Here is a 23,322-nt window from a genome sequence, read left to right on the forward strand (position 1 = left end):
CGTCATAACATAATCATTAATTAAGACACTGGTTGTGAATCTCTCGAGGTCTCATTTAAGACTTCTCAGTGGAATGTCAGTCGGTTCTCTCTTGTGGTGCTACGGTACATGTGTTATTTCAGAGGGAGGGGGGGGGGGGGGGGGGTTGCAGGTTTTTTTCTCACAGACCTGACTTGTGCCGCTGCGTGTCCTTTGCATAGCCTTCAGCATGACTACAATTCAGTGTTAGAAGCTGCACAGAGACACCCTGCTCTGAAGGCACAGCGCGCCCCTCCCTGGGTCCTGTCCTGTCCGGTCCAGCTAGCACTGGGAATGTAGTCGGTCCCGCCGCCCCCCCCCCCCCCCCCCCCCCCCTTGCTGACGCTGGCGTCAGTGAGGGTCCTCGCTCGTGACAGCGCTGCTGGATTCGTGGCGGTCATTCCTGCGTCAGTCAGAGCGCAGGAATGAAAAACAAAGAAAGGAGGAGAGGGAAAAGCACATAGATGGATGAGTTTGCGTCCTCTCCTCTTGGCCCAAACCCTAATGCCCCCTCCCCCCCGCTGATGAATGCGTTGGGGTCAGGCTGTGTGACGTCAGCGGGGGCCTCTGGGCTGGCTTTCAGGGTTAGGGCACCCAAGGGAAAGGGAGAGGAAAGGACCGCTGATGGAGAAAGAGGAGGAGGAGGAGAGGGACCCCCCCCCACTTCCCTCCTCCCCATCATGTGACAGCGGCGCTTGTGGTGTGCCGGCCCACGCCCCGGATGGCCACACAGAGACGTCCCTGTAGCTGCTGGAGAAAGGGGGCGTTGGGGGGTGAAGGCCATTCTTTCCTCAGTGCTGGATGTCTCAGATCACCTGGGAGGCAGGGCTACGGTTGCTGCCCCCTGCCCCCTCCCTCTTCATAGCTCGGTGACATGGAGAGGGTAGCTGGGGGGCAGGTGGGCGGGGACCTGCGACTGGAGCCGGTGGATGTGGCAGCCGTGGCAGAGCAGGTGGCTCTCCAGAGGATAACAGCGGTGGCCCTCTTCGTCGTTCAGCTGGAGGCCGCAGTCCTAAGAGACCCGGAGGAACACCATTAACACCAAGAGCTAAATGTGTGCGACCTTCGTCGCAAAAACCCATTTGATGGAATAGAAATGGCATATTAGAGATGGCATATTTTTTTAAATAGGCTTCTAGCTAGGTGAGATGGACAGCTGTCACACCTGTCGGCTGTTTCTCCCTCGGTTTCCAGTCCTGCCGCTAAGCGCTCGACCCAGAGAAAGGAAATTAACATTCGTACAGAGCTGTTCTATCGGACCGTAGCATGAGAGGTTGTTCCCTTCAGCCCGTATTCAAATTCTGAATTCTGATCCAGTTCCTCTCATACAAGCTCTCGTCTTGTGTATTCTTTAGGTGTTTCCCTTTAATGTCTGTGTCGGCACATGTGTTTAGAAACACAACCGATTCCATACGAGTACATACACCTAAATTCTGCACACATAAGAAATAAACGAGTGTCTGCAGGAGAGAATTACATAATCCTGCCCTCACTCGCGCACCAGCCTCTGGATAAAAAGGTGAAAATACATGTATTATAAATGAGTTTGTGAATCAGTACTGCTGTGTCTCCTTAAAAAACTGTTGGCCAAATAAATTGCTGGAAAACTTAATAATAGTTCCCGGGCACCTCTAGTGTGACAGAATGTGAAAGACTTTTCTTTCCAATATGTGATAAATTTACTATCAGGCTGCCGCAGCTCTGGACTTTGCCCTCCCTCTGTCCACGAGTCCCTCTCTCCACAACTCTGCTGAATTATTACCCGCTGCTTACACAACAACTCGATAGAAGCGGGATGTCAGCCAGTCACAGACGTTGGTCTGATCCGTCCTTATAAATACAGTATCAACACCTCATGAGGGACATGCTCAGTCATTGCATGGTGGAGCGAAATATTTGTTTGATCAACTAAACCTCTCTGTCACACTTGAACAAAGACTTTAGACTGGGATGACTGGGATTTCACAAGTCTGGCTTGAGCAACACGTCCCCAGCTGAGTTCAGGGCTGAGCGCTGGAATGTGCTTCGTCAATGAGTCACATCGTTGAGCCGTAACCTTGGGCCGGTATCCGTCTGTGTGTTTTTCTGTATGTGTGTGTGTCTCATTCATTCACTACGACTGCAGCAGTGACTCATGCTCGCCGGGCATGAAACAAGTCTGAAGACTAGTCTCGTCCCACCATTTGCAGCTGTTACCCGGCTTCATTGTGTCTGTGGGCCGGAGTGGGTGAGCAAGGGAATGCGTGTCTTTTACAACGGACTGAAACACACACTATTACTCATACCCTGTGTGTGTGTGTGTCTGTGAGGAGTTCTGAGTGCAGGCAGGAGGAGCGTCTCACCTCACAGTGGTAACACTCCACATGGTAGTCCTTGTCCATTGAAACGACCCGGATGGTTTCCTCGGAGCCCTGCGTGGACAAGCACACGGTCAGACTCTAGTGTCTCACACACACGCACGTAGACGGCATTGTTCGTTTGGTCGGTCAATAAGCCATGAGAAACCCAACAGATGTTTGAGATATGTGCAAACTGATATTAGATCAGTCCCTCACCTGGGCTGGGAGGATTGGCTGGTTGCAGGAGGCACACTTGGGAGCAAACACCCTGTCACACAAGAGATAACAATTAGCAATTTGAAAATGTCTCCAGTCTCCTGTGAAGTGCAAATCAGTTGACATCCCAATAATTATTTTACAAAAGGAAAACTAGCACAGACTAGCACAGTGTTTCCCTTTAATTACCCACAGTCTGGGTAGACCCGCCACATTTTTTTAATGTACGGACAATATTTTAAACTGGGATATAAGTCAACAGGTCAGGGCTGGAGGATCTGCTTTTGGAATCTCTGCTAATTCTTAAAAGGTTCACGGCTCCTTAAGCCGTGGACTTGGAGGGGTTGGCTGGCCGTGCAGCGACGGATGGGGACCCCTGGACTTAGCGTGAGTGTTAACCGGGGCAGACGGCCCACAGTGTGGTAGGGTTGGCTTTACCACTCATATCCATGAGTTATTTCATCAAGTTTGCAGAGCAGGGAGCTGTTCTCCTTACGTGTGATAGTCTTTGACACAGTAGATGTTGTTCTCAACGTCCACGGTGAAAGGCACTCCATCTAGACCCTCTTTACACACCACGCAGCGGAAACATCCGGGATGGTACGACTTGCCCAGAGCCTGGAGGATCTAGACGCCCACACACACACACACACAAAGCATAAAATACACACAGAGGAGATAACAGTGAGACTTAGGAGGGAGGCCAGGGTGAGATTTTATGAATGCAACATATCAGGGTAGATTTGAAATATTACACATCTGTTCACACTGTCATGCTTCACATGCTCTGTTGGATAAAGCCCCTACCATCTCCATGATGAGGTGACCACACACAAAACACTTCTCGGCCGTTTGCTGGAAACCGGAGTACTGAAAGACAAGACAAAGGGCTTGTTAGCTTCAGCAGAACATGTTAGGGCATCTTCTGTTGCCATGCAATCAGTTGGACGGCTTCACCCCTGATGCATGAGCGTCTTTCAGTCCAGCCCAGCTATAGAGGGTGCTGCTGCTCTCTTTAAGAGAGCATGAAAAAGCTTTCGTTCACAATTCGTTTGCCTCCGAGCCGACTTAAAGCTGTGACCGGTGGCGTCTCATTTGTTCTCTACCTTTCCATAGCTGCCGTTTTTTTGCTCAAGGCCCTCCAGTAAATTGCCAATGTTGACTCTATCCACATTTGGGAAAGTGCCACGTGTTTGTTGGCCAGAGAGCATCTCCGCTGGACTCACTGCGAAGGGCCTTCTGTGTGTTACAGGAACCGAAACACCCAGCGTCACACCAGTAGCTCCTTTCCCTTAAACCCAGATAAGAAGGGGATAATGACGGAGACCATCTGCATCCCACAACCCCCCCTCAGAGGGTGGTGACCTGTTGACTCGTGTGGGTGGGGGGGGATGAGGCCACCAGGTGAAGGTGGGAGGTGGTAAGGGGCAGGCTGCCCCCTGCCCTGACATCTCCCCTCCAGATCTGCCATCTGCCACCACCTCCCTCCCACCCTCGAGACACCCCTGTGGTGACGAGGCAGACTAGTAAAGTCTTGTATCAATGGGGGGGGGGGGGGGGGGGCAAAAGAAGATTAGTGACCATCTCACCACCAGCATCAGTTTATCGCTAACGGGCGGTGACTGTCCAATGCAAAACAGGAATTAAAGCATTTCCCCGACAGATAAGCAGGTTGGACTCTAAGGGGAAGCTGCCGATAAACAGGAAGTACGACAATGTTATGATGAAAAAAAACGGCTTATGTTACAGTTCCTGTAAGTTCCTTCCCCCATGTCGGGAAACATCAATCCCTGTCCCATTGTACACTCCTTGGTCTTAATAACAGAAATTTCCACCGTCCGTCTACATTAAACTTAAAATTACAACGTTTCCTCGAAAGCAGGCCACGTGTCTGACAGTTAACCTGAAGCAGATGGACCAGGGGCCTGAGAGCTACAGCTGTCGTCCTCCTCGCTTAATTGTAGGCGCTGAGGAGCAGCTCGTGGGGTAATTGAGCTCCTCGGGGAAATAGGGGGAAATTAGTGTGAATTGGAGGGGCGGTGCTGAACTCCTAATTACAGCTGCCAGATCTTTTTCCTATGGAGATCTATAGAAATGTAGCCGGAGATTTTAATCCACTCGCTCTCCGCTCCGCCCAGCCGCCTGTCAGCCCAGCGCGAGGCCTCGGCACGGCGCTACCGGCTGACCATCGCACAACCGAATCACTAACCACCAACACACAGGAGACTCACCAGGAAATCCTCCTCGCAGTACACCTTCCCGTTGACGTTGTAGAAGGCTTTCCCTCGCAGCCGCCGTCCTAAAAACAAAGGGAGAAAAAAAACACGAGATCTGCCGTAGATGTGTGGCTTGTGTGCAGAAAGGCCTTTTCTTCACTTTCTTCACAAAAAACAGGTGGTAAATGAATTAAGTGGCAACCTCTTCTGTTCCATCACAAGCAACGGCAAAACCAATGACAAAAGAGAACATATTGACTGATAACAAGCGAGCTAAGCTAACAAGCTTTCTTTACCTTGGCTTTACCTCAGCTTTCTTCAACAACCTTTTACTCGACGAAATGAGGTGAACAAAAGAACAATTGCTACAACACCTCTCAAGCCTCTCCTCCCAAATATCGTAGAACACGCAGATTAATTTTGCTGAATCACATTCTGCTGTGAGAAGGCCCAAAGGAAAATGCTGTTGTTGCTGATTGGAAGCCACGTCCCGAAAGCTGTCCCAGGAGAGAGTGAGCTGCACGTTAAAAACACCCACCAGGCGGATGAATACATTATAGAAGACACAGCTTTGGATATTTATCTAATGCAGTGCAATCCAATCATTCGCTAGCCGGTGTGCCTTCATCTCTTTGCTTGACAACCTCAAAGGAACGTCAGTGTAGAGCAGATGGCCGGCCGCAGGTCACCGATATCTTGCCCGTGCCTCCGTTTAATTACTTTGAGCATTGATCCCAAAAGAATCCCATTCACAAACCATGCACAATCAATACAGCAGACTGCTTTTAAAACCTCCCCCCAAAGATCGGTCTTCATCCCGTCCCCCCGCCATTGTGCGCTGTACAGATAAACAACAGCAGGCCGAAGGCAGGATGTCCCTAACTGTGACAAACGAGTTGACGCGATTAATCCAATAGCACACGGAAATGGATCGATTTCATCAATCTTTGAGATACACCAAACTATTACTGCTACTTCTGGCTTGGCGGCTGATGAATCCACTTTAAGACGTTACTTCGGTGGTCTTAAACATCAAGACCGCAGAGAGCCTCTACATCTTCCGTCGAAAACTCAAGACACACCTTTTTAGACTCTACCTTGACTAAAACACTAGCAAACCGTAGCACTAACAAATGGTAGCACTTAAATTGTACTTATAATGGCACTTTTCTATAACATGTTTTGTAACTGCTTATTTGATGAAAAATGTACTTTCTTGTTACTTGTTCTTCTGAGTTTGTATCTATGTGGAAATGCACTTATTGTACGTCGCTTTGGATAAAAGCGTCAGCTAAATGACATGTAATGTAATGTAATGTAATGTAATGTAAACATCCCGAGTCCCGTCAAAAGTTGCAGTCCTACATCTTGCAAACACGGGCCGCGCCTCGGGTCCAGGTTCTGCATGCTGCGTTTCCAGCTCGGAGCGCCAGGGCTGAATTCCTCCAAGCGAGTCTTCATTCATCATATTCTGCTGTGGTGCTGGCTTCTGCAGCCCCCTGCCATGCACCCCTCACAGCCCGCCCATTCAAATTCACTTAACAGCAGCCGTGTCTCTCTGGCAGCGCGATGACTTCACCCGGCTTTGGCAGACCAAGCGCATGGATCTCATAAATCTGTTGGATTAGTCAGATTTAATTGTCGTCCCGACCCACCACTGGTTTTTATGGGTGTCCCAGCATGGTAACAGCACGGGAGGGGAGAGACGTGACCCTCTCCCACCACCCCCCCCCCCCCTTCCCTCTTTTTTTTAACATTGGAAGTATATTTCACACATGAACCCAGTGATACAACGCTGGGAGGCGGCAATACATTAACACCCACATAAACGGCTGCAGCGGCCGAGGAATGCCGTCCACACAATAGGTGAGGCCTTTAAGACTTTGTCAATTAGCATTTTGGTAGCATGGAGGCAGGGGAGAGGAAAGAAGAGGAAAGCGGGACTGTGGAAGAACTCCGTGTGAAGCATCCCTTGAGAGACAGTTTCTTCAAAAGCACAGACGTTGCAGAGGCTAAACTCGCAGATGCGGTGGCAAACACGGCTGCAGCCGCGAGGTGTTGCCGTGTGCTCGTCCGTGGCCTCTGCTCTGCAGTTCGGGGGTCTGGAAGGTGAACACAAAGGCCCCAGCGCTGATGACTGTGTGGAGCGCTGCTAGGGGAGCGGGCCGACTGAGCAAACGGGGGACATTCTTTCTGACTGAGGTCACTAGCTGGTCCCATTCAACCCCCCACACCTCTCCAACACCCGCGCTCTGCCCGCTCCCCTCGCCGGCGAGCAAAGGAGGGGGGGAGGGCTCCGTGCCCCCCCCCCTCTCTCTTGCTCTCTCTCTCCCCAGCCTTTTGTCACCAGACAGCGCTGCAGAGAGCCTGAAACCTCCTCACAGCGCTACAAATGATAGCTCCGATAAAAGTTACTACTGGCTCCAAGATCTTTTGTAAATTAAATGCAAGTGGAGGCATTACAAGCATAACTGCACAATATGAGATCAAAATGTAACCCTGATGAACATCAAGATAAAACATTTTGAATTATAAATGGTTAAAAACACAAAAGAAGATTTATTCTGATGTGAATACAAAGTGTTATTATAGTCGTACTGGTTTTACATGCTGTGAAGACACACACGTTGCCATTTAGCAGCTAATAGAAGTTAAATGAGCTATGGAGAAACAATGTGAAAAAACAAAACAATTAAGGTAATCAAAGCTCATTTTGTTAATGCACCCATTATGATTAATGGAGTTGCCATGGAAAATAGCGGTGGTCTGGTCAACTAAATGTTATCTACATTTGCTGGTGTCCACAGAGAGTTGTAGTAGTAGTAATTTTCTTTCATTCCCTTCAAGTCTTGTTTGGACTGGGAAATGTGTGCCCCCCCGCCCCCACAGATAGGGGATGCCTTTACCAATGGGCAACATTGCACCACTTTTAACGGCCACCAACAACGTCTCTCAATCGAATGTTTTGTGCAACGTATAAATGGTTATGGTCCTAGTAGCCTGTTGATCTAAGAGATGATACAATACCAAAGTGCAAGTCATTACAGACGTCAATGAAGCCCACGGGGTCGTCAGGTTCTAATAGAGCAGGTGCTCATTTTGAAACATTAAACATGTGCAAATGCTGCTCGACTAAGTAGGTCATATCCGGTCACATTCCATGTAGAAGTATGTGGCAACTTCCTCTTGGTCAAATGGCTGTTGTTGTGTTGCAAGAAGACGGAACTGTTCCTCTATTTGAAATGCCTGGTAGGCTTTTATTGTTTTCAACGGTTCACTGCCTGATTTTTGCACAGTGCAATCGCTTGGATTGGTAAGACAATGAATCCTGGAGTTTTGGTCTCCTCAATCCGATCCATTAGTAAGAACGTGCAACAGCCGGGAGCTGAATGCGTTCGCGCTGACATGGCCGCTCCGATGGCGAAATAGGCCATGCCTGCGTCACTTTGTCACCTACAACAATCCTAACGAGAGGAGTTTCTCCTGCTCTAGTTGGCGGGAAGCATCACTCAGTCTCTCTGTTCTCGGTCTCGGGCAGAGAAACAAGCGCTCTGCTCATCCTAGGGGTCCAAACACGAATGCTCTCAAACAGAGCCTCAAAGGGAATTTGTCTGTGCCGACCATGACGGGGCGAGCCTCTGCAGGCCTGCAAACCCAACAAGGTTTTAAAGTGTTTTTGGTGATGAACGAGTTGTTGAAGGCAAGGCAACAGTGAGCATCACCGACATAATTTACCACAATCACTGACATATGACCATGGACTTGCTGTCACACCCCTTGACCCGTGCAAGGTAATGCTGAAACCGAAAAAGCCCTCCATCGGCGTCTTACATCATGCTCTGCTTACAGGAAAAGTAATATCCAATTGGCTCCAGCAGAGAGGAAATGCGTGTGCTGTGGCTTCTTGGCCTGTGCCAACGTTTCGTAATAAAACGTTTGGTGGAGGGAGCTTTACTTTAATTTCAAACCATGATGACATTTTCAACTCTGTTTGATACTCGTAAGGGTCGACCAAAGCGTCTCAAGAAAATACAGCTGTCGAGGAAAGGCTTGTGGAAACTGCAGACATGTTTACAACAAAAGAAGAAGAGTCGTGGAGAAGAGGGACGTGTGTGTGTGGCTCTACTGGAAAAACAATAAGAATGCCCCTCTAGCCTGTTATATTTTCATAATGAGCGCTTTTGGGATTAGGAGAAAAATTCAGCTGTCAGATTACTTTTTTTGTATCTTTGTGAGTTTCAAACTTTAAACTCCTTTCGTAAACCCTTTATGCACAGTGACGTCCACATGGTGCTGAACGATGTACTGACAGAACTGTACAGAATCGTACACAATGAGGTAAACACGGCGCGGACCAAACCTGAGGGCCCTGTTGCTGACACGGCCCACGCACCTCTGGTAACGCACAACTACATTTGTTTTGGCCTCCTTTCAAGAGATGGCTATTTAAATAAATAATTAATAAGTAGTGGAACTGCAGCTAAAAACGAGGGCCATATTTTAACATGTTATTACACGGGTTCTTTGTGTAAAATGTCTTGCAGCATCCATTGTGCCTGTTATTCATTCGAATGCTGCTACGAGTCCAACACGACCACAAAGGTTAAATCGTGGGCGTTACGATTCCAATGCAGCTGCAGGCTTGTTAGCTGTCGGCTCAGTAGCCTCCTGCTAATGAGAACGCCTGTTATTATCTAACAAACAGACTGCTATATATTACATCAAAATATGTTACATGTATACATAATCTCAGAGTCTCTGATGTGGTTCGCTATATATAGGTGTGTGTGTGCAAACATGCCGCATTAATCCTCGTCCTAGTCCTTCCTCGTTTTTTCTTCTGCTTTCTGATTTTTGCTGCCTGGCAGGTGCAACTTGGGGCGGTGAATGTTTTTAAGAAATTCAAGCCCTTCAGCTCTCTTCTCCTGCCTGTACTTCCAGAAGCCGGTTGGATTACTGTACCACAGAGATGAGTCACCAGCCCCGCGGCCGACAGGTTGCTCATCCAGCCCAAAGCCGCGTCGGTTTTCTCCCCCCCTCCCTGTTCAAAATATATCTATTCACTCCAGTTAAAGTGTATTTCTGTGGGAAAATATATTCAGTGGCAAATTGGGAAGGGCAACACGCCCTGCTACAAAATGCCCGGTTAGAAGGCACATTTAAAAACAAAACTATACATAAATAGTGCCGGGTGAGCTTTTAGGTGACCATGTGCTTGTACAAGCGCACAAAAGAAAAAACACTGATTTAATATCATTATTAAGAGTGAAAATCTAAAACTGAATTGACTCTAGAAACCCCCAAAAAACGCATCCACTTGTCTGCACGTGTGTGCGCGCGCTTCTCCGTGCATGTGCAGTTTAACTCTGCCCTCTGATAAGCAGGTCGGGTACACTTTGTGACTGTCTGATTGAGGTCCTCCAGGGAAGGCCGGCTGAAGTGGAGGGGGGTAGTTTGCATTCTTGGCCATTTCATGAAAAAAGGGTGCAACCATGGGAGTAAGCCAAGAGGAGGGCTCAATTATGCATGGTTAAACAAAGCCCAAGGCTACCAGCGAGCAATGTCTCAGCAAACTCAGCCTCACTCTGGAGCTCCAGGCTCCATGAGGATACTCAAGAAGAAGAAAAAAAAAATCAACAAAAGGAAACCAAAAAACAAACAGGAATGTAAGAATGCAGCTCCAGTCAAATCACTGGCTTGTGTTATGTGACACTAAGGAACTTAGGAACTAAACTGGTCAGAGACCTTCACAACAGTGCTTAAAACAATACAATTCCCATTAACATGAGGTCAAATGATGCGTGACAGAGTTTACGTTTACCGATGAACCGCCTCCAGAGGGGGGGGAGGAGGGGGGGCGACCTGTGCCGAGCTCACAAAACAACGAGTTAACTCACCTTGGACGTGATCTCCCCGGTGAACCGGGCAAAAGTCGGTCTGTGGTTTATGTCTAACGCCATTAAAGTCCCACAAACATATTTTACAAAGAAATCACCCCCTCTAAGGAAGTTATCCAGTCATCCTCTGGGACCATTTTTAGGCTTCACAGGAAAACCTCTGGTTATCTTACGATTATGTTTGTTTGAAAGACCCATGTCTTTGTTTAATTTGATCACTCACTGAAGGCAGCTATAACAAATCCTAAAAGAATCCTTCAAAAAACAATCAGGACAGAAGTCATCAAGCTCAGAGGCTACTGTTCTGCAGCAAAACCGCACAACTTCAGCAACTGGACACTTGGCATCTGGCCCCTCTTTCTTTAGACACACAATAAATCGGAAAGTATGTGGCTTTGGTTACATGTAAATTATAGGCAGTTCTTGCAGAGCCGGAGGGGGTGGGGCAGAGGATCAGTGTCCACGTATAGTACACATATGAATGGAAGCATCCTGGCTAAAAAGCTTTCTCCCGACATCTTCCTCTTGTTTCCCCGGGAAACAGGAGAGGAGGGCCGGAGTCAGGTGTCAGGGGCGTCCAAAGACACACACACACTACACACACACACACACAAACACACACATAATCTATACTGTGAGCGTGACAAGAGATTTAATTACAGAGTTAAAGACCAAATAATGTCGGGTTTTTATAACTTTGCAGCATTATTAGCTGCGAAGAGACAGAAAATTGGGGGTCCGTGAGGCCGAAGCATCAGCCGCACACATTTCTTCCCCACCGTTGTCTATGGTTACTGAAACTGGCTGTTGCCTGTAGGATGTGGGATGTTTCTTTGGCAACATCCCTTGTCTTTACTCACCTGCAGAGAACTAAAGCATCAAACCTCAACCAGAGAAGTTAGTCCTCAAAAATCATTCTCTGCATCTCTGATTCAAATATGTGTAAATCATCTGGAAATCATCAGCTCTGCAGGTGAAATTAAAAATGTGGACATCATTTTCCTGGCACGGAGCCAGAAAAAGAGTTGCAAACGAGCGCGATGAGACAGATTAAACTACCCAGGGAGCTGTGCGTGGGCTCACGCGAAAGAACAACTCTTCAATCCTCATATTTATTCACTTTTTCAACGTCGCAGCAAGTGTTGCATGGGGGTTGTATGGAGGGAGAGATGTGAGTCAAGGATACTGAGGGGATAAAGCAGGGAGGAGGATGCAGTCGTTATTGTAGTTTGGCCCAAAATGGACACCGCTTTTGCCGAAGTTGCTGCAGCTGCTATGACACAAAGCCCATTGGGGCAATGCAGCTACCTGGCGGCTTGATTTGCACAACAAAACTCCCAAAACCTCACCGCACACATTTGATGCACATTTTCAGAGCCAGAGTGACTTACACCATGCGATGTGCATTTGCTATAAACATCAAGAAATCCTTACAAATCATTGAGAAAAGATTGCACTTTATAACAATAGACACGATTGAACGCTTTCCTCTGTACCACAGTTACCAAGTATTTGTCTATACTGCCACGCTCTGCAAACACGAGCTGCTTTGATTTGGGATACTTAAACTGATGTACGCTAGAAAGAAGAACGAGGCTACAGCGGGTGGGTGTCAGGATAACACACCCCACGGCTACAATAGCCTTTCATATCACATGCCTTATGAGCATTTTAATGGCGGACCCGATGATGCAGCAGCTTTCAGTGGTGTGTCAGTAAACCAGCAGAGTTTGCCTTACCACAGGAGCAGCAGGTGAAGCAGTTTGTGTGATACAGGTTCCCCATGGCCTGGCAGGCTTGGCTGGCTCCGTACACACCTTTCCCACATTTGACACAGATACCTGTTAAGAGACAAGCAGGCAGTTAGCTCAGGATTATCATCGGCTAAGTACTTTGTGTGAGAGCATCCGACATGAAAGAAAATCTCCCGGTGAATTATTCAAAAGCACTTTGCCTTCAGGAGATTTTAATATCAACGGCTTAATGGCTAATGTTATGCTAAGTATTTTGAATCTGAGGGGATTTTGTACTTGCTTGTACTGTCCATTCAGGACACTGCTACAGTTGAACCATTGGAAACAAACATTGGTGACAGCTTTGTTGGAGCTTTGCTGCAAAGCTGATAAAAGTGTTGCTGCCAAATCGTGTACTGTATGCGTTATAGTAATAATGCAGGAAAACAAAAAGAAAGGAAAGGATTAACATGCTACAGATGGCATCGCTACTGTATGTCATCCTCTAGTCTAACGGATTCGCAGCTCATGAAGAATTTCTCAAAATGATTAATTTGCCAGTGTCATTCTATGTGTTAGATCACACTGTTTGAACACTACTTCAGAGGAGCTTGTGCTTGTGTTAGAATACACAGAGAGGATGTGAGGTCAGGAAGGGCACACCAGAAACAAGGGACTTAAACTACTGCTTTTCTACTTTGCCAAGAGGTCAGTGATGTGCCCTGAATGGATTTTTTGAAGTGCATCGGTCCAAAACACTTTGCTGTCTATAAATGAACACCCAACCTGCACAACTTCCGTCTGAGCTTCTTTACATGAGACGATGTGTCGCCTCGCCACTGACTTCTCTACTATATTCGAGGATTTTAGAAAGAATTGAGTCTAAACATTTTCCAGAAATTATCTTTAAATATCTAAAAATAGCATTCATATTTAGAACTCATTATAAATTAAAATCTCAGCAGCTCCGCAAGGGTTTGTTTGAGGGGATTTCACAGGAAGTGCTGATAACACAAGTTAAATACACAAGAAGGCCCACCGGTTGAAATCAGCCTTTGGTTCAAATGTCGATAAATGTGATTAGGTGGGACATCCCTCTCTTTGTGGTTCAAAAGAGGCTAATTGACAAAAAGAATCTTCCGGACCTTTCAAAAGTGAATAACTAAATGTTTGTCCAATGACCAACCCGTGGAGGAAATGCCCAGCTAGCCACGGGTACACAACTACACATTAAGCCTGAACACAAAGAGTATTATGACCCTGAGTGATGAAATGAGAAAGGGAGAATTAAAAAAAGCATTAAACTATTTGGACACAGCAGACTAACGACACACCAAACTCTCACACACAAGACAACCTCCACCGGGGTCACATTCCTCAGGGAGGGCAGGGTCAAAACCTGGGTGGGGTGAGTCCAGGGTCACAGTGCCTACAGGACACAAGATCCCAACAGGGAGCTGAACCCCCCCCCCCCCCCCCCTCTCCCACTCTCCTCTTTATCTTTTGAAATAAATACAGACCTCAGGAAGGATTCGGAGCAGGGACACGCTTTGTGGGACGTAAATCGTAGAATTTCCTGGCTATCCGACGCAATTATTTCCCCCTCATAACAGCAACGGCGGCATCGTAAGGAACAAAGAAAGGACGAGGAAAGGTTACGTGTCTTCCCTTTCAACCTCACAACAAAAGTGTAAATAAATAAGTTCATCTTAATCAAAGTCAAATATTGGCACTTCCTGGTGGAACCTGAACTTATCATCTCACAGGCAACGACAAGAACGAACGAGTAGACCTGAAGTGAGTCATTTCTCCAGAATGAAAGTCCACCATGGGAAGAAGAAAACATTTCTATTTTTACCTCCACAGATCCCTTAGTCAAAAGACTAGATCACTTCTGGGAAGTCTCGCTGGCAGTAAAAGTAAGCATTCCTCCTGACCAACACATCGGATTTATCCCCTCGCGGCCGAAGGCGGTTGAAGCAGAAGCATTCGCCCGATCTGCCAGCGGAGCAGCTAGCCGGCTCACCATAGTTGTTGATAGTGAATAGCGTTTACTGGTGCCCGTTTACTGTCACACATCCTTTACTTTAAATTCTGTCACTCCTGATTTGCCTCCTGGCAGTCGCTAGTTCGGCATAGGTTTCTTATTCATCACGGGGACATAAGGCCACTTTGTGAATAGGGAACGTTGTAGATTCAAAGAGAACTCGACGGTAAGAAAAACGCCCTCTTGTAGCCTTTTTACCAGAACATCATCCATGCAGTGAACAGTTGCTCCCGGTAGATTACATTATTCTCAAAATGATACATTTCATCTCAAACATAGGATTTCTTTGAAGTTATCCACTCGTACCCTGCGCTGACTCCAATGTTGATAATACAGCCCATTCCGCTTATTACAGTATGATATTAGACGATCTTACATCAATATGGTATTATATTAATCTTAAAAACTGACCACTTACCCACCACTGTACACACCTCATTTTGCCTCATCTCAGTACAAAATGAACTCAAATTGTACAACTATTTGTGCACTATTTTGTAATTGTAAGTAGAGTTCTACCTCATTTGTGTAAGTGTTACGTCAGGAGGCACAAGGCCACCACGCAGACTTTGTTCCTCCTCCGTTATTGCATCGGATCAGCATACTTCCTTCAATGCTCATTTGCGCTGTCATCAATGGACCAGCTTCTCTGGTTGTAATGCTACTCCACCGGTTATGAATGTTACCGGTGATTGCATACAAGATTTGGCCTTTTATGTGACTACGGCTAACTCTGATTACAGCGTGTGACGCGAGCATCATTTGATGCTTTGTTCTTTGTGTATAGATTTCTGGACCGTGTGCGTTGTCCTCCTGCAGGCACTAACAGCCCACTGAGGCCTCGACACACTTGCAGAGACCGACTGGCTCACTTCACATCGAGTGGCCGAGCACAATGACACAAATCTATCTGGACCCAGATAGCAGGCGTGTGCGTGTGTGTGTGTGTTCCTACTCCTTTATCTCATGTCACCGTGTCTCTACTCTTACACAGTTATCTTGCTGCATGACGAAGAGAGACAGACAATTTCCATTTATTTCCCACAGAATGAATCTAAAGCCATGCATTTAAAGACGTGGCTCCTTTGCTTCTCTACCCAACAGCTAAACTAAAAAATAATTTATTAATAAAGCCACGTGGATTTACCTCCATTACTTTAATCCCTGCAACTATATTGAGTATTCTCTTTATCTAGACACCGCGTGTTGGCAATCCTGTCGAAATTGTCACGAGTGAGGCTGTGGTTCACGGGCCAGCGGAGGAATCGCTGAAACACTCTTCACATTCGTTAAAAACAGGATGCTGAAGCCCCCATGTGCCCATTTCATAACAAGTTCATGTGGCAAGGACAGGATGTTGTGCCTTCACTGGGGTTAAAAATAAAACAGCATCACTGGATGCACATGTACATTCCTGCACCTTTAAACAGAACACTGTTAAGATCAGGACCTAATCTTTTCAGTGGCGCCGCTGCTCAATATGTCGCCGTGAGAAGGCTTTTTAACATCAAACTCAGACTGATGAGTCTAAAGATGAAATGAAAACATGTGCATCAAAGAGATACATTTTATCCTATTTCTGAGCTGTGCTAGATTAAAAGATGGAATAGGGACATATCAGTGGCTCTGCAGTGAGATTCAAATAAAGTGATGTGCAATAGTGTTTCAGATACACATCTTCATACTCTGCCATCACTGAAAACCACACTGAACGTGCAGCGAGTTGTAATAAGGTCTGCTCTGCCTGACTTGTGAAAATTTAACAAAGACCCAGAGTGACTTTTACGTCTTACAGCGCAAAACCAATGCATGTCTTATTGGGCTGATTCAGTTTCTGCACGCAGCATCTTCATGTGTCTGACCAGCAGAAATAAATAATCACAATCCTGTATGATAAATCACAATGTGGCAGCGACACCAACCCGAGTGTTCTAAAAATAGGCAATATAGAATAGAAAGATAAGTAGCCCAACAGAGTGGTGTGTATTGAAAGCAAACAATCACGGCTGCAGACATAAAAAAAGAACAAGGTCGATAACTTCCAATCATGCCTAGTGTGTCATTCCATATTAAGAGTTCCCCACACATCAAAAAGAAAAACCTCTCTGGGGCTTTAAAGGTTTTGTTTTGGTTCTTGAGGAACTCTGGAGCTGGTGTTTGATTTGACATGTTAACTCCCCTCTTTACTCAACTCCCACTGATTTGCAATGTGAAAGCTTGCAGCATTTACAAATTACACCTAAGGAACAAAGGGGGGGGAAAGGGAAGGGGACAGTACTTAAGCCATAAAAGCCTGGAGATACGCCATCATTTCAGCACAGAGGTCGAACGGTGTAACCTTAAATTGTACAGTGAGACTGTATAAAAACTACAACTCTATAAAAAATAAAATCTACAGACCTAATCTCATGTGAGTTGCCATTTGTGCTGGAGCAGTAAATACAGAGGGCCCCGTTGTGTGCCGTAAGGCCTGTTTGTCGAGCCTGTGCATGACTACTGCCATTATAATTCTGGGCAGGTGATCAGACTTGACCCCCACCAACTATGTCTGGCCCGCCTGCCAAGATCGTGTGCCAAGTGTTTGGTGTTGCCCGACTCCCCACCGGCTGGTTAATGAAGGGCTTCGCGGGGGAGTCAGGGCGGGGTGGTGTTGGTGGTGGAGAGGAAAGGGTGGGCCTCCCTCCTCTGCTTCAATTGCAGGCCTGTGTCGGGCCAGCTGTTGATTCACAGCTCCTTCTCCACCACAACAAACACAAGGCCACACAAGGGCCGGCCGAGCAGTGAACTGCCCCCCCCCCCCCCCCCCCAGATCTCCCCCATTCCATAAAAAGAAGGCCCCGGCAGTCAATTTCTCCACTGTCGCTAAGGAAACAGAGCTGTCTCTATGGGGCTCGGAGCGTCTAACTGCATTCTTCTCTCTATCTCCCTCCTTTTTTCGTCTCTATCCATTATCTCTCCTGCCCCCCCTCCCTTTGCGGCCTTCCTTATTTCTTCCTCCTGCTCTCACCTGCCTGTCGGGAACAAATCAGCAGCTGTCTCAGCCTCTGAGCAAGTGCACCGGCTATAAAACACACCACTGTTCTCTGTCTGCAGCCATTTGTCTGGCTGCTCATTCAAAGGTAGACAGCAACTTCCTCATCAGGATTTCTATGCCTGTGTTATTGCAGGCCAACTAATATATATATATATATATATATATATATATATTGTTTTTCCGACCCTGTGGTCACAAAAGTGTACCACAATGTTCAATCCTTCAAAGCGGATCAAAAAATAAATCACTGGCCACAATCTGTCTATTGTCTAATATCGAAAGACATTATGAGGCATTTCCAAGCCATCCGGAGCCCACCGCTCTGAATGACCGAAGGGTGTCTGCTCTTACCGAACAGAAGCTTCCATTCAGTGGAGCAGCGCTGTGCAAATGTTAGCTCTGCCAAGACAGAAATTAGTATTGCCCTGCAATTCCACTCTTATCCACAACAGAGGGAGCTGTTAGTGGTAATGTATCTGTAGCAGGTTGCAAATGGGCCTTGAAGAAAACACCGACACCGCCCCCCCACCCCCCACATCCGCCCCGTCTCAAAGAACAACACTCCAGCAAACAAACAATCTTTCATCAATTTTTCCGAATTCCAATTTAGCTGAGCACTTAACTGTGTCCCAACATTTTAAGCTGTTAGTACTATTTGTTCATTGGTTGCCATAGAGAATTCTCTCTATTTTGGATTCTAGACTCGGACGATCTGTGCAGGAACAAAAACTCACAGCAGGTTTGTCTTGGAAAGTTACACTGTGGGCATCTGAGCGATATTTCTCGCATACCAGTGAGGGCTAAAGTGTACAAGCAGCACACAGTGGGGTGAGGCGTCAAGGCCAGAGCATCAGCGCCCTATATACAGCGTCTGAGGGGAGACTCAAGGCTGAAGAAAGCCCATTCGCATCGGAACTGAGCTGTTGGGACCAGATGAGTTCCTTTAGACACCAGTCTTGCCGGTTCAACTTAGTTGATCAGAGACCTTGGTACACATGTGAAACACATTGCACATCATATGGACCTTTGATGCTTTCAGGCTTTTTAAGGGAGCCAGAGAACCAAATACAGTATTGATTGGGGGAGCCTTGTGGATACTTCATTTGGGGTCAAATTTAGCTATTTATTTGGATGTTCTGAAGCATTTTTAAATAAATGAAGAATAACTAATATGAGAAGAATACATTTCAGTAGCACATGAATGAAATGCTGACGTTTCATTTAATTGTACCCACCAAAGTATTCCTTTTTCATGTGCATCTCTAACTCCTTTTCCAGCTCCAAGGTGAGCGCCTCCAGCCGCCTCTCCGCCTGGCTCGGCCCGCTCTCCCGGCAGGGGGTCACCTGGTAAGGGATCTTAAACCTCTGGCTCGACGAAGCAGTTTTTGAGCACACCCCGTAACTAAATGATGAGACCAAGCCCGCGGCCATCTCCAGCGTCCCTCCCGTATGGCCCGGCTGCTGCTGCTGGGGCTCCGGCACCTGGAGGTGGACGCGATTTTGGAGCCCGTTGGAATCTCCGAACTCCTGAAGCAGCGTGTCCTCCTGCAAACTGCTGCCCAGCACCGACGACCTCGGCGAGGGCAGCTGCAGGTCCGGGTAGGTGCTCATTGACCCCCTGGAGCTGCGGGAACTCCTGGAGCTGTGGCTGGAGATGCTGGACCGCGGACTCACCACGCAGTTGGCCGCGGCGCCCGGTCTTGCGCTCCCGTCCTGGCTGCAGACGCTCGAGCGAGGGCTCGCCATCGGAGCCGCGTGGAGAATCGCCCCCTCCAGGTCGTGGTGGACCACGGGCCCGTAGCGGGAATCGGAGTAGCTGGACCTCGGGCTGGTCGTGAAGGAGTATTGGCTCGCCGTGCTCGACCTGGGGCTCGCGTGCCTCTGGTCGTAGCCCATGCTGATGCCACTGGTGCGGTTGCTGCTGGGCTTGCTGCAGCAGTCGCAGCTGTTGAGGCTGGCCCGCGGGCTGGAGTGCTTGCTCGTGTCGCTGGCGGTGCTCGCGTAGCTGGACCTGGGGCTGAGCGCACTGTTGCCCTCGCAGGGCGCCAGGCTGGACCTGGGGCTCGAGTACCGGACGCTGGACCTCGGGCTGGCGTGCTTGCTCTGCTCCTGCGGGGACAGGGACGACGCGAAGCTGGACCGGGGACTGGTGGCGTTGTACCTGCCGTCGTGGCTGCTGCTGCTGATGCAGACACTGTTGCACCTGTTGCCGGGCGGCGCCGCCGGCTTGTTGAGAGGCACGCCGTCGAAGGCGGAGCCGGTGCTGTACCGGTGGCCCTGCACCTCCAGGGAGTATCTGCGGTGCCGCTCGGAGGCGCCCGTGTAGCACGGGAGAGCCACCTCGGATTTGGTGCAGCAGCCCTCCTCGGCGTAAACCGCGTCTCTTTGCGGGGCGCAGAAATCCACAGGCACGGTCCGGTTGCAGTTCACGGGACGCACCGGAGCCGCGTTGTACACTTTGGTCCCCGGGGTGAAGTTCTCCACCGTGTGATGCTGCTGGTGGAGCACGGATGTACCGTTCATTGGCTTGCTCTTGTGCTCCGCGACCGGCGGGGCCGAGAAGTCCAAATCGGGGTTAATCACCAGGTCTCTCCTCGCGCTGTACATCCCGTCCTTATACGTGTCGTACAAGGAGAGGTCCTCCATCAATTGACTGGCCCGGAGTCCCAAATCCTCCTGGTAATGCTCCATGTTGTGCTCCGGAGGCGAGGGACAAGTTGAGAGTGCGCTGCGCTCGGCGAGCCAAAACTAGCGAGCAGCGCGGAGCACTAATTGCGTTTCTCATGGAAATCAAAACAAAACGCGGCGGTACACAGCCTTCGCTCATTTACGGACAAACCCGCTCAGAGCCCTACGCGGTGCGTCGCATCGTCTTCTCCCGCCTTGGCCTCCCTTTGCCGAGAAAACCAACTCTTTCTCACAGTTTCTGGCGACAGGGATACGTTTGTCAACTTCAGTTTTTGTTAAGTTGAAAGGTCTTTACAGTCAATGGCGCGCTGCGCGGAGGAATTTAGCCTTGTTGGTTTTTCCTCTAGTTTCGCCTGCGGTGATTAAGCTAGAAGGTAAAGTCGGCAGGATAATCGGATATGGCATAACTATCCGTTGTAGGTCGATGTGAATTTAGTAAGCGGGCGGGATTCTGATTAAAATGCCGTTTTACACGAGGGACTCGTTCGCGTAAAAGGAATGCGGGGATGTAGACAGGATGCGCTGCGCCCCTCTGGAATGTGGTTAATGCTGCACAGAAACAATGATTGCGACCAACTCAGCAAGGGGCTGCCGGCTCTGAAAAGAGAATAGTTTAGAGAGAAGGGGACGTCTGCATTCATCGCGGGCGGACTAAAATACCACACAAAGCACGCTTCACCTGGTCCGACTCCTTTAACACCCGGAATAAGCTGCAGCGAGCTGCTATTTTCAAAAAACTCATGTTTCTTCCACCTTTTATATGTGCAGGGATGTTAAGATAAAGACATTCCCAGCTAACCCCGTTGAGGTTTAGACAAAGATCCCTACTTATAATACTTCATCGCGAAAAAAAAAAGACACCTAAAACATAAATTGCATGCATATAATGAATGCGTAAAATCCAAATTTTAATTTTTACCACGAGTAACTGATAAAATGCAAACATCGCCTTAAATGGAGGCTTGAGTTTATTTTGGTACATTTCATTTGTTGGATTATTAGTGCAGAGTGTGTCGTTTATACGTAGGGATGTTGTGATTATAAACCAATTCCACTGAATCTTTGTATAGGTTCATCCAACATGCAAACTATTCACTTGTCTTAATGAAGTAAAATAAACAAGACTAACCTTTGAATCCATGAATCCTGTCAAAAATATACAAACCACATTTTCTATAGAAAATTGTTTATTTATTGCAGGTTTCAGATCAATCATTCGTCAGCATATCACAACTCCAAAAATGCATGTCTGTGTTAGGGTATTTTGTAAAAAAAAATGGGTAGCATTTGACACATACTGTCCAATATGAAATCAAAACAGAATTAGCTTATTATTATAAATTATGGATATTACAGTATAAAAAGCGGGGGGGGGGGGTATACTGTTTTTTCGTCATTTTATAAAAATCTGTCATTTTTGCTTTAGCTGTCTTTCAACTGCCAACAAATGGAAGAAAAGAGAGAGCCACGGCAACAAAGGCAGAAACAAACAGGATGTCTAAAAGCCATCGACTGAGGGCGGAGCTGTGAGATTTTCTCCCATGGCCTCTGCTTCTGAACCATTGAACCACCTCATCCAGGTCGTACTCCTGGGGCTCATAACCGAGCTCCGCCTCGGCCTTAGCCATGCTGAAGTAGTGCGTCACGCCAGTCTTATACACCTCTGTGCGCGTCAACAGCGGCTGGAAGTTATAGAAGGGCCCAATGAGGTGGTGGATCATTTCTGTGAGAAAGGCCACAAAGTAGACGAGAGAGACAGGAAGGCGCAGTTTGGGGAAAGGATAGCCCAAGCCCTCTACCAGAGGTCGGAAGAATTCAAAATTATTGACAGGCCTTCCGTCTGAGATGAAGTAGGCCTGGCCAGCAGAGCGGTGCTGCTTCTCTGAGGTCAGCGCCTCGGCGGCCAGCTTGTGTGCCGAGACTAGGTTGTCCACATGGACAAACTCCACCAGGCTGCTGGGGTCACCGTAAACAAACCTGAAGATGCCCTTCTCTATGTAGCCAACTATCCTGGGCAGGTGCCTCTGCTCGCCGGGCCCGTAGATTCCTGCAGGACGCAGCGCACAACATCTCAGCACCCCGGAGCCGTCCTTCAGTGCCGTGCCGTCGGCTTTCAGCACTGCCATCTCCGCCAGCGCCTTTGTTCTGGAGTAGTGGTCCGGATGGAGATGGAGAGGTAGATAAGGGAGGCTTTCATCCCCGTTCTCTATCTCTTGGCCTCCAAACACCACGTTGAAGGTGCTGGTGTAAACCAGCCTGGACACTCCATGCTCGACGCAGGCCCTCAGGACGTTCTCTGTGCCTCGGACATTCACCGCTTCAATCAGATGGCGGTTCAGCTGCTCTCTGCCGGACATGCCGTAGGAGGCAATGTGGAACACACAGTCGGCGCCAGCGACAGCCTCCTCGACTTGTGCATACTCCCGTATGTCCCCTTTAACAAACGTAAAGTCCTCCGGCATCTCTTCATTTGGAGGAGGAACTGTGTCAAAAAGAATGATCTTGGCTCCTTTTGTGTGGACGGAACATGCCAGGCTGCAGTGGGGAAACAAGTTATCGATAATGAATCTCCGCATGACACTCCTCAACAGACTTAAACGACCACTATGCTTGTGTTTCTAATGTTGGGTCTGCCAGCAGTCACAGATCCGTTCTTCCTGAAACCACTGGTGCTGTGGCGCCCCCTTGACGCGGCAAAGCAGCGTTACAGCACAGAAGCACTCTGGAGCCATTGTGACCTGACTGGCAGTATGAGACGTCACTTTACGTTTACTTTAGTAATAAACAATATGGCATTGTCCTTACCGGTAGCCCAAATAACCACATCCACCAGTTATCACAAGCGTGTCCGCGCGTGCACGTTCCATTGCAGGTGGACAAATCGCTGAATTTGGTAAAAGAGATTATTGACGTCAGTATTCAGGATCCTCCGCCGATGTTCTCCAACCACGTGAGTTTATGGCCTTTCGCTGGCGGTGCTCCTGGTAGAAAACGAGGGGGGTCCGTGTACCTTTTGAGGTAAAACTCCAACACGGAACCGGCGAGAGGGCGGCAGCGTGCACTCACGTGCACTTCCGTAGTTTGCGAGACCTACGTGCTTTAGTTACGTAATTTAAGCATAAAACGTCCATAAG

The 23,322-nt window shown here is 48.1% G+C and overlaps 2 protein-coding genes across 2 annotated transcripts; both read right to left on the reverse strand.

The window, feature by feature from the left end:
- Positions 1–366: 366 nt before the first annotated feature.
- wtip (WT1 interacting protein) lies at positions 367–20,984 on the reverse strand. The gene is made up of 8 exons (XM_037483583.2): positions 18,736–20,984; positions 12,426–12,527; positions 4,805–4,872; positions 3,381–3,443; positions 3,070–3,200; positions 2,574–2,625; positions 2,361–2,429; positions 367–1,030 (listed from the first exon to the last, which is right to left on the reverse strand). Exons 1-8 carry the CDS (start codon positions 20,189–20,191, stop codon positions 878–880), a joined length of 2,094 nt encoding a protein of 697 aa, XP_037339480.1. The 5' UTR covers positions 20,192–20,984; the 3' UTR covers positions 367–877.
- Positions 20,985–21,370: 386 nt separating this feature from the next.
- sdr42e1 (short chain dehydrogenase/reductase family 42E, member 1) lies at positions 21,371–23,077 on the reverse strand. The gene is made up of 2 exons (XM_037483754.2): positions 22,994–23,077; positions 21,371–22,723 (listed from the first exon to the last, which is right to left on the reverse strand). The coding sequence occupies exons 1-2, from the start codon at positions 23,053–23,055 to the stop codon at positions 21,622–21,624; spliced, it is 1,164 nt and encodes a 387-aa protein (XP_037339651.1). The 5' UTR covers positions 23,056–23,077; the 3' UTR covers positions 21,371–21,621.
- Between the last annotated feature and the right edge of the window lie 245 nt (positions 23,078–23,322).

Source organism: Pungitius pungitius, chromosome 4 (genome assembly GCF_949316345.1).
Source record: "Pungitius pungitius chromosome 4, fPunPun2.1, whole genome shotgun sequence".
NCBI lineage: Eukaryota > Metazoa > Chordata > Actinopteri > Perciformes > Gasterosteidae > Pungitius > Pungitius pungitius.

Coding starts and splice junctions, on each gene's coding strand:
- wtip (XM_037483583.2), bottom strand. CDS start 20,191: ATGGAGCATTACCAGGAGGATTTGGGACTCCGGGCCAGTCAATTGATG. Junction 3,444..4,804: donor ACTGCGAGGAGGATTTCCTG/GTGAGTCTCCTG, acceptor CTTGTCTTTCAG/TACTCCGGTTTCCAGCAAAC. Junction 1,031..2,360: donor TGGAGTGTTACCACTGTGAG/GTGAGACGCTCC, acceptor CGGGTCTCTTAG/GACTGCGGCCTCCAGCTGAA.
- sdr42e1 (XM_037483754.2), bottom strand. CDS start 23,055: ATGGAACGTGCACGCGCGGACACGCTTGTGATAACTGGTGGATGTGGT. Junction 22,724..22,993: donor TGTGGTTATTTGGGCTACCG/GTAAGGACAATG, acceptor TCCCCACTGCAG/CCTGGCATGTTCCGTCCACA.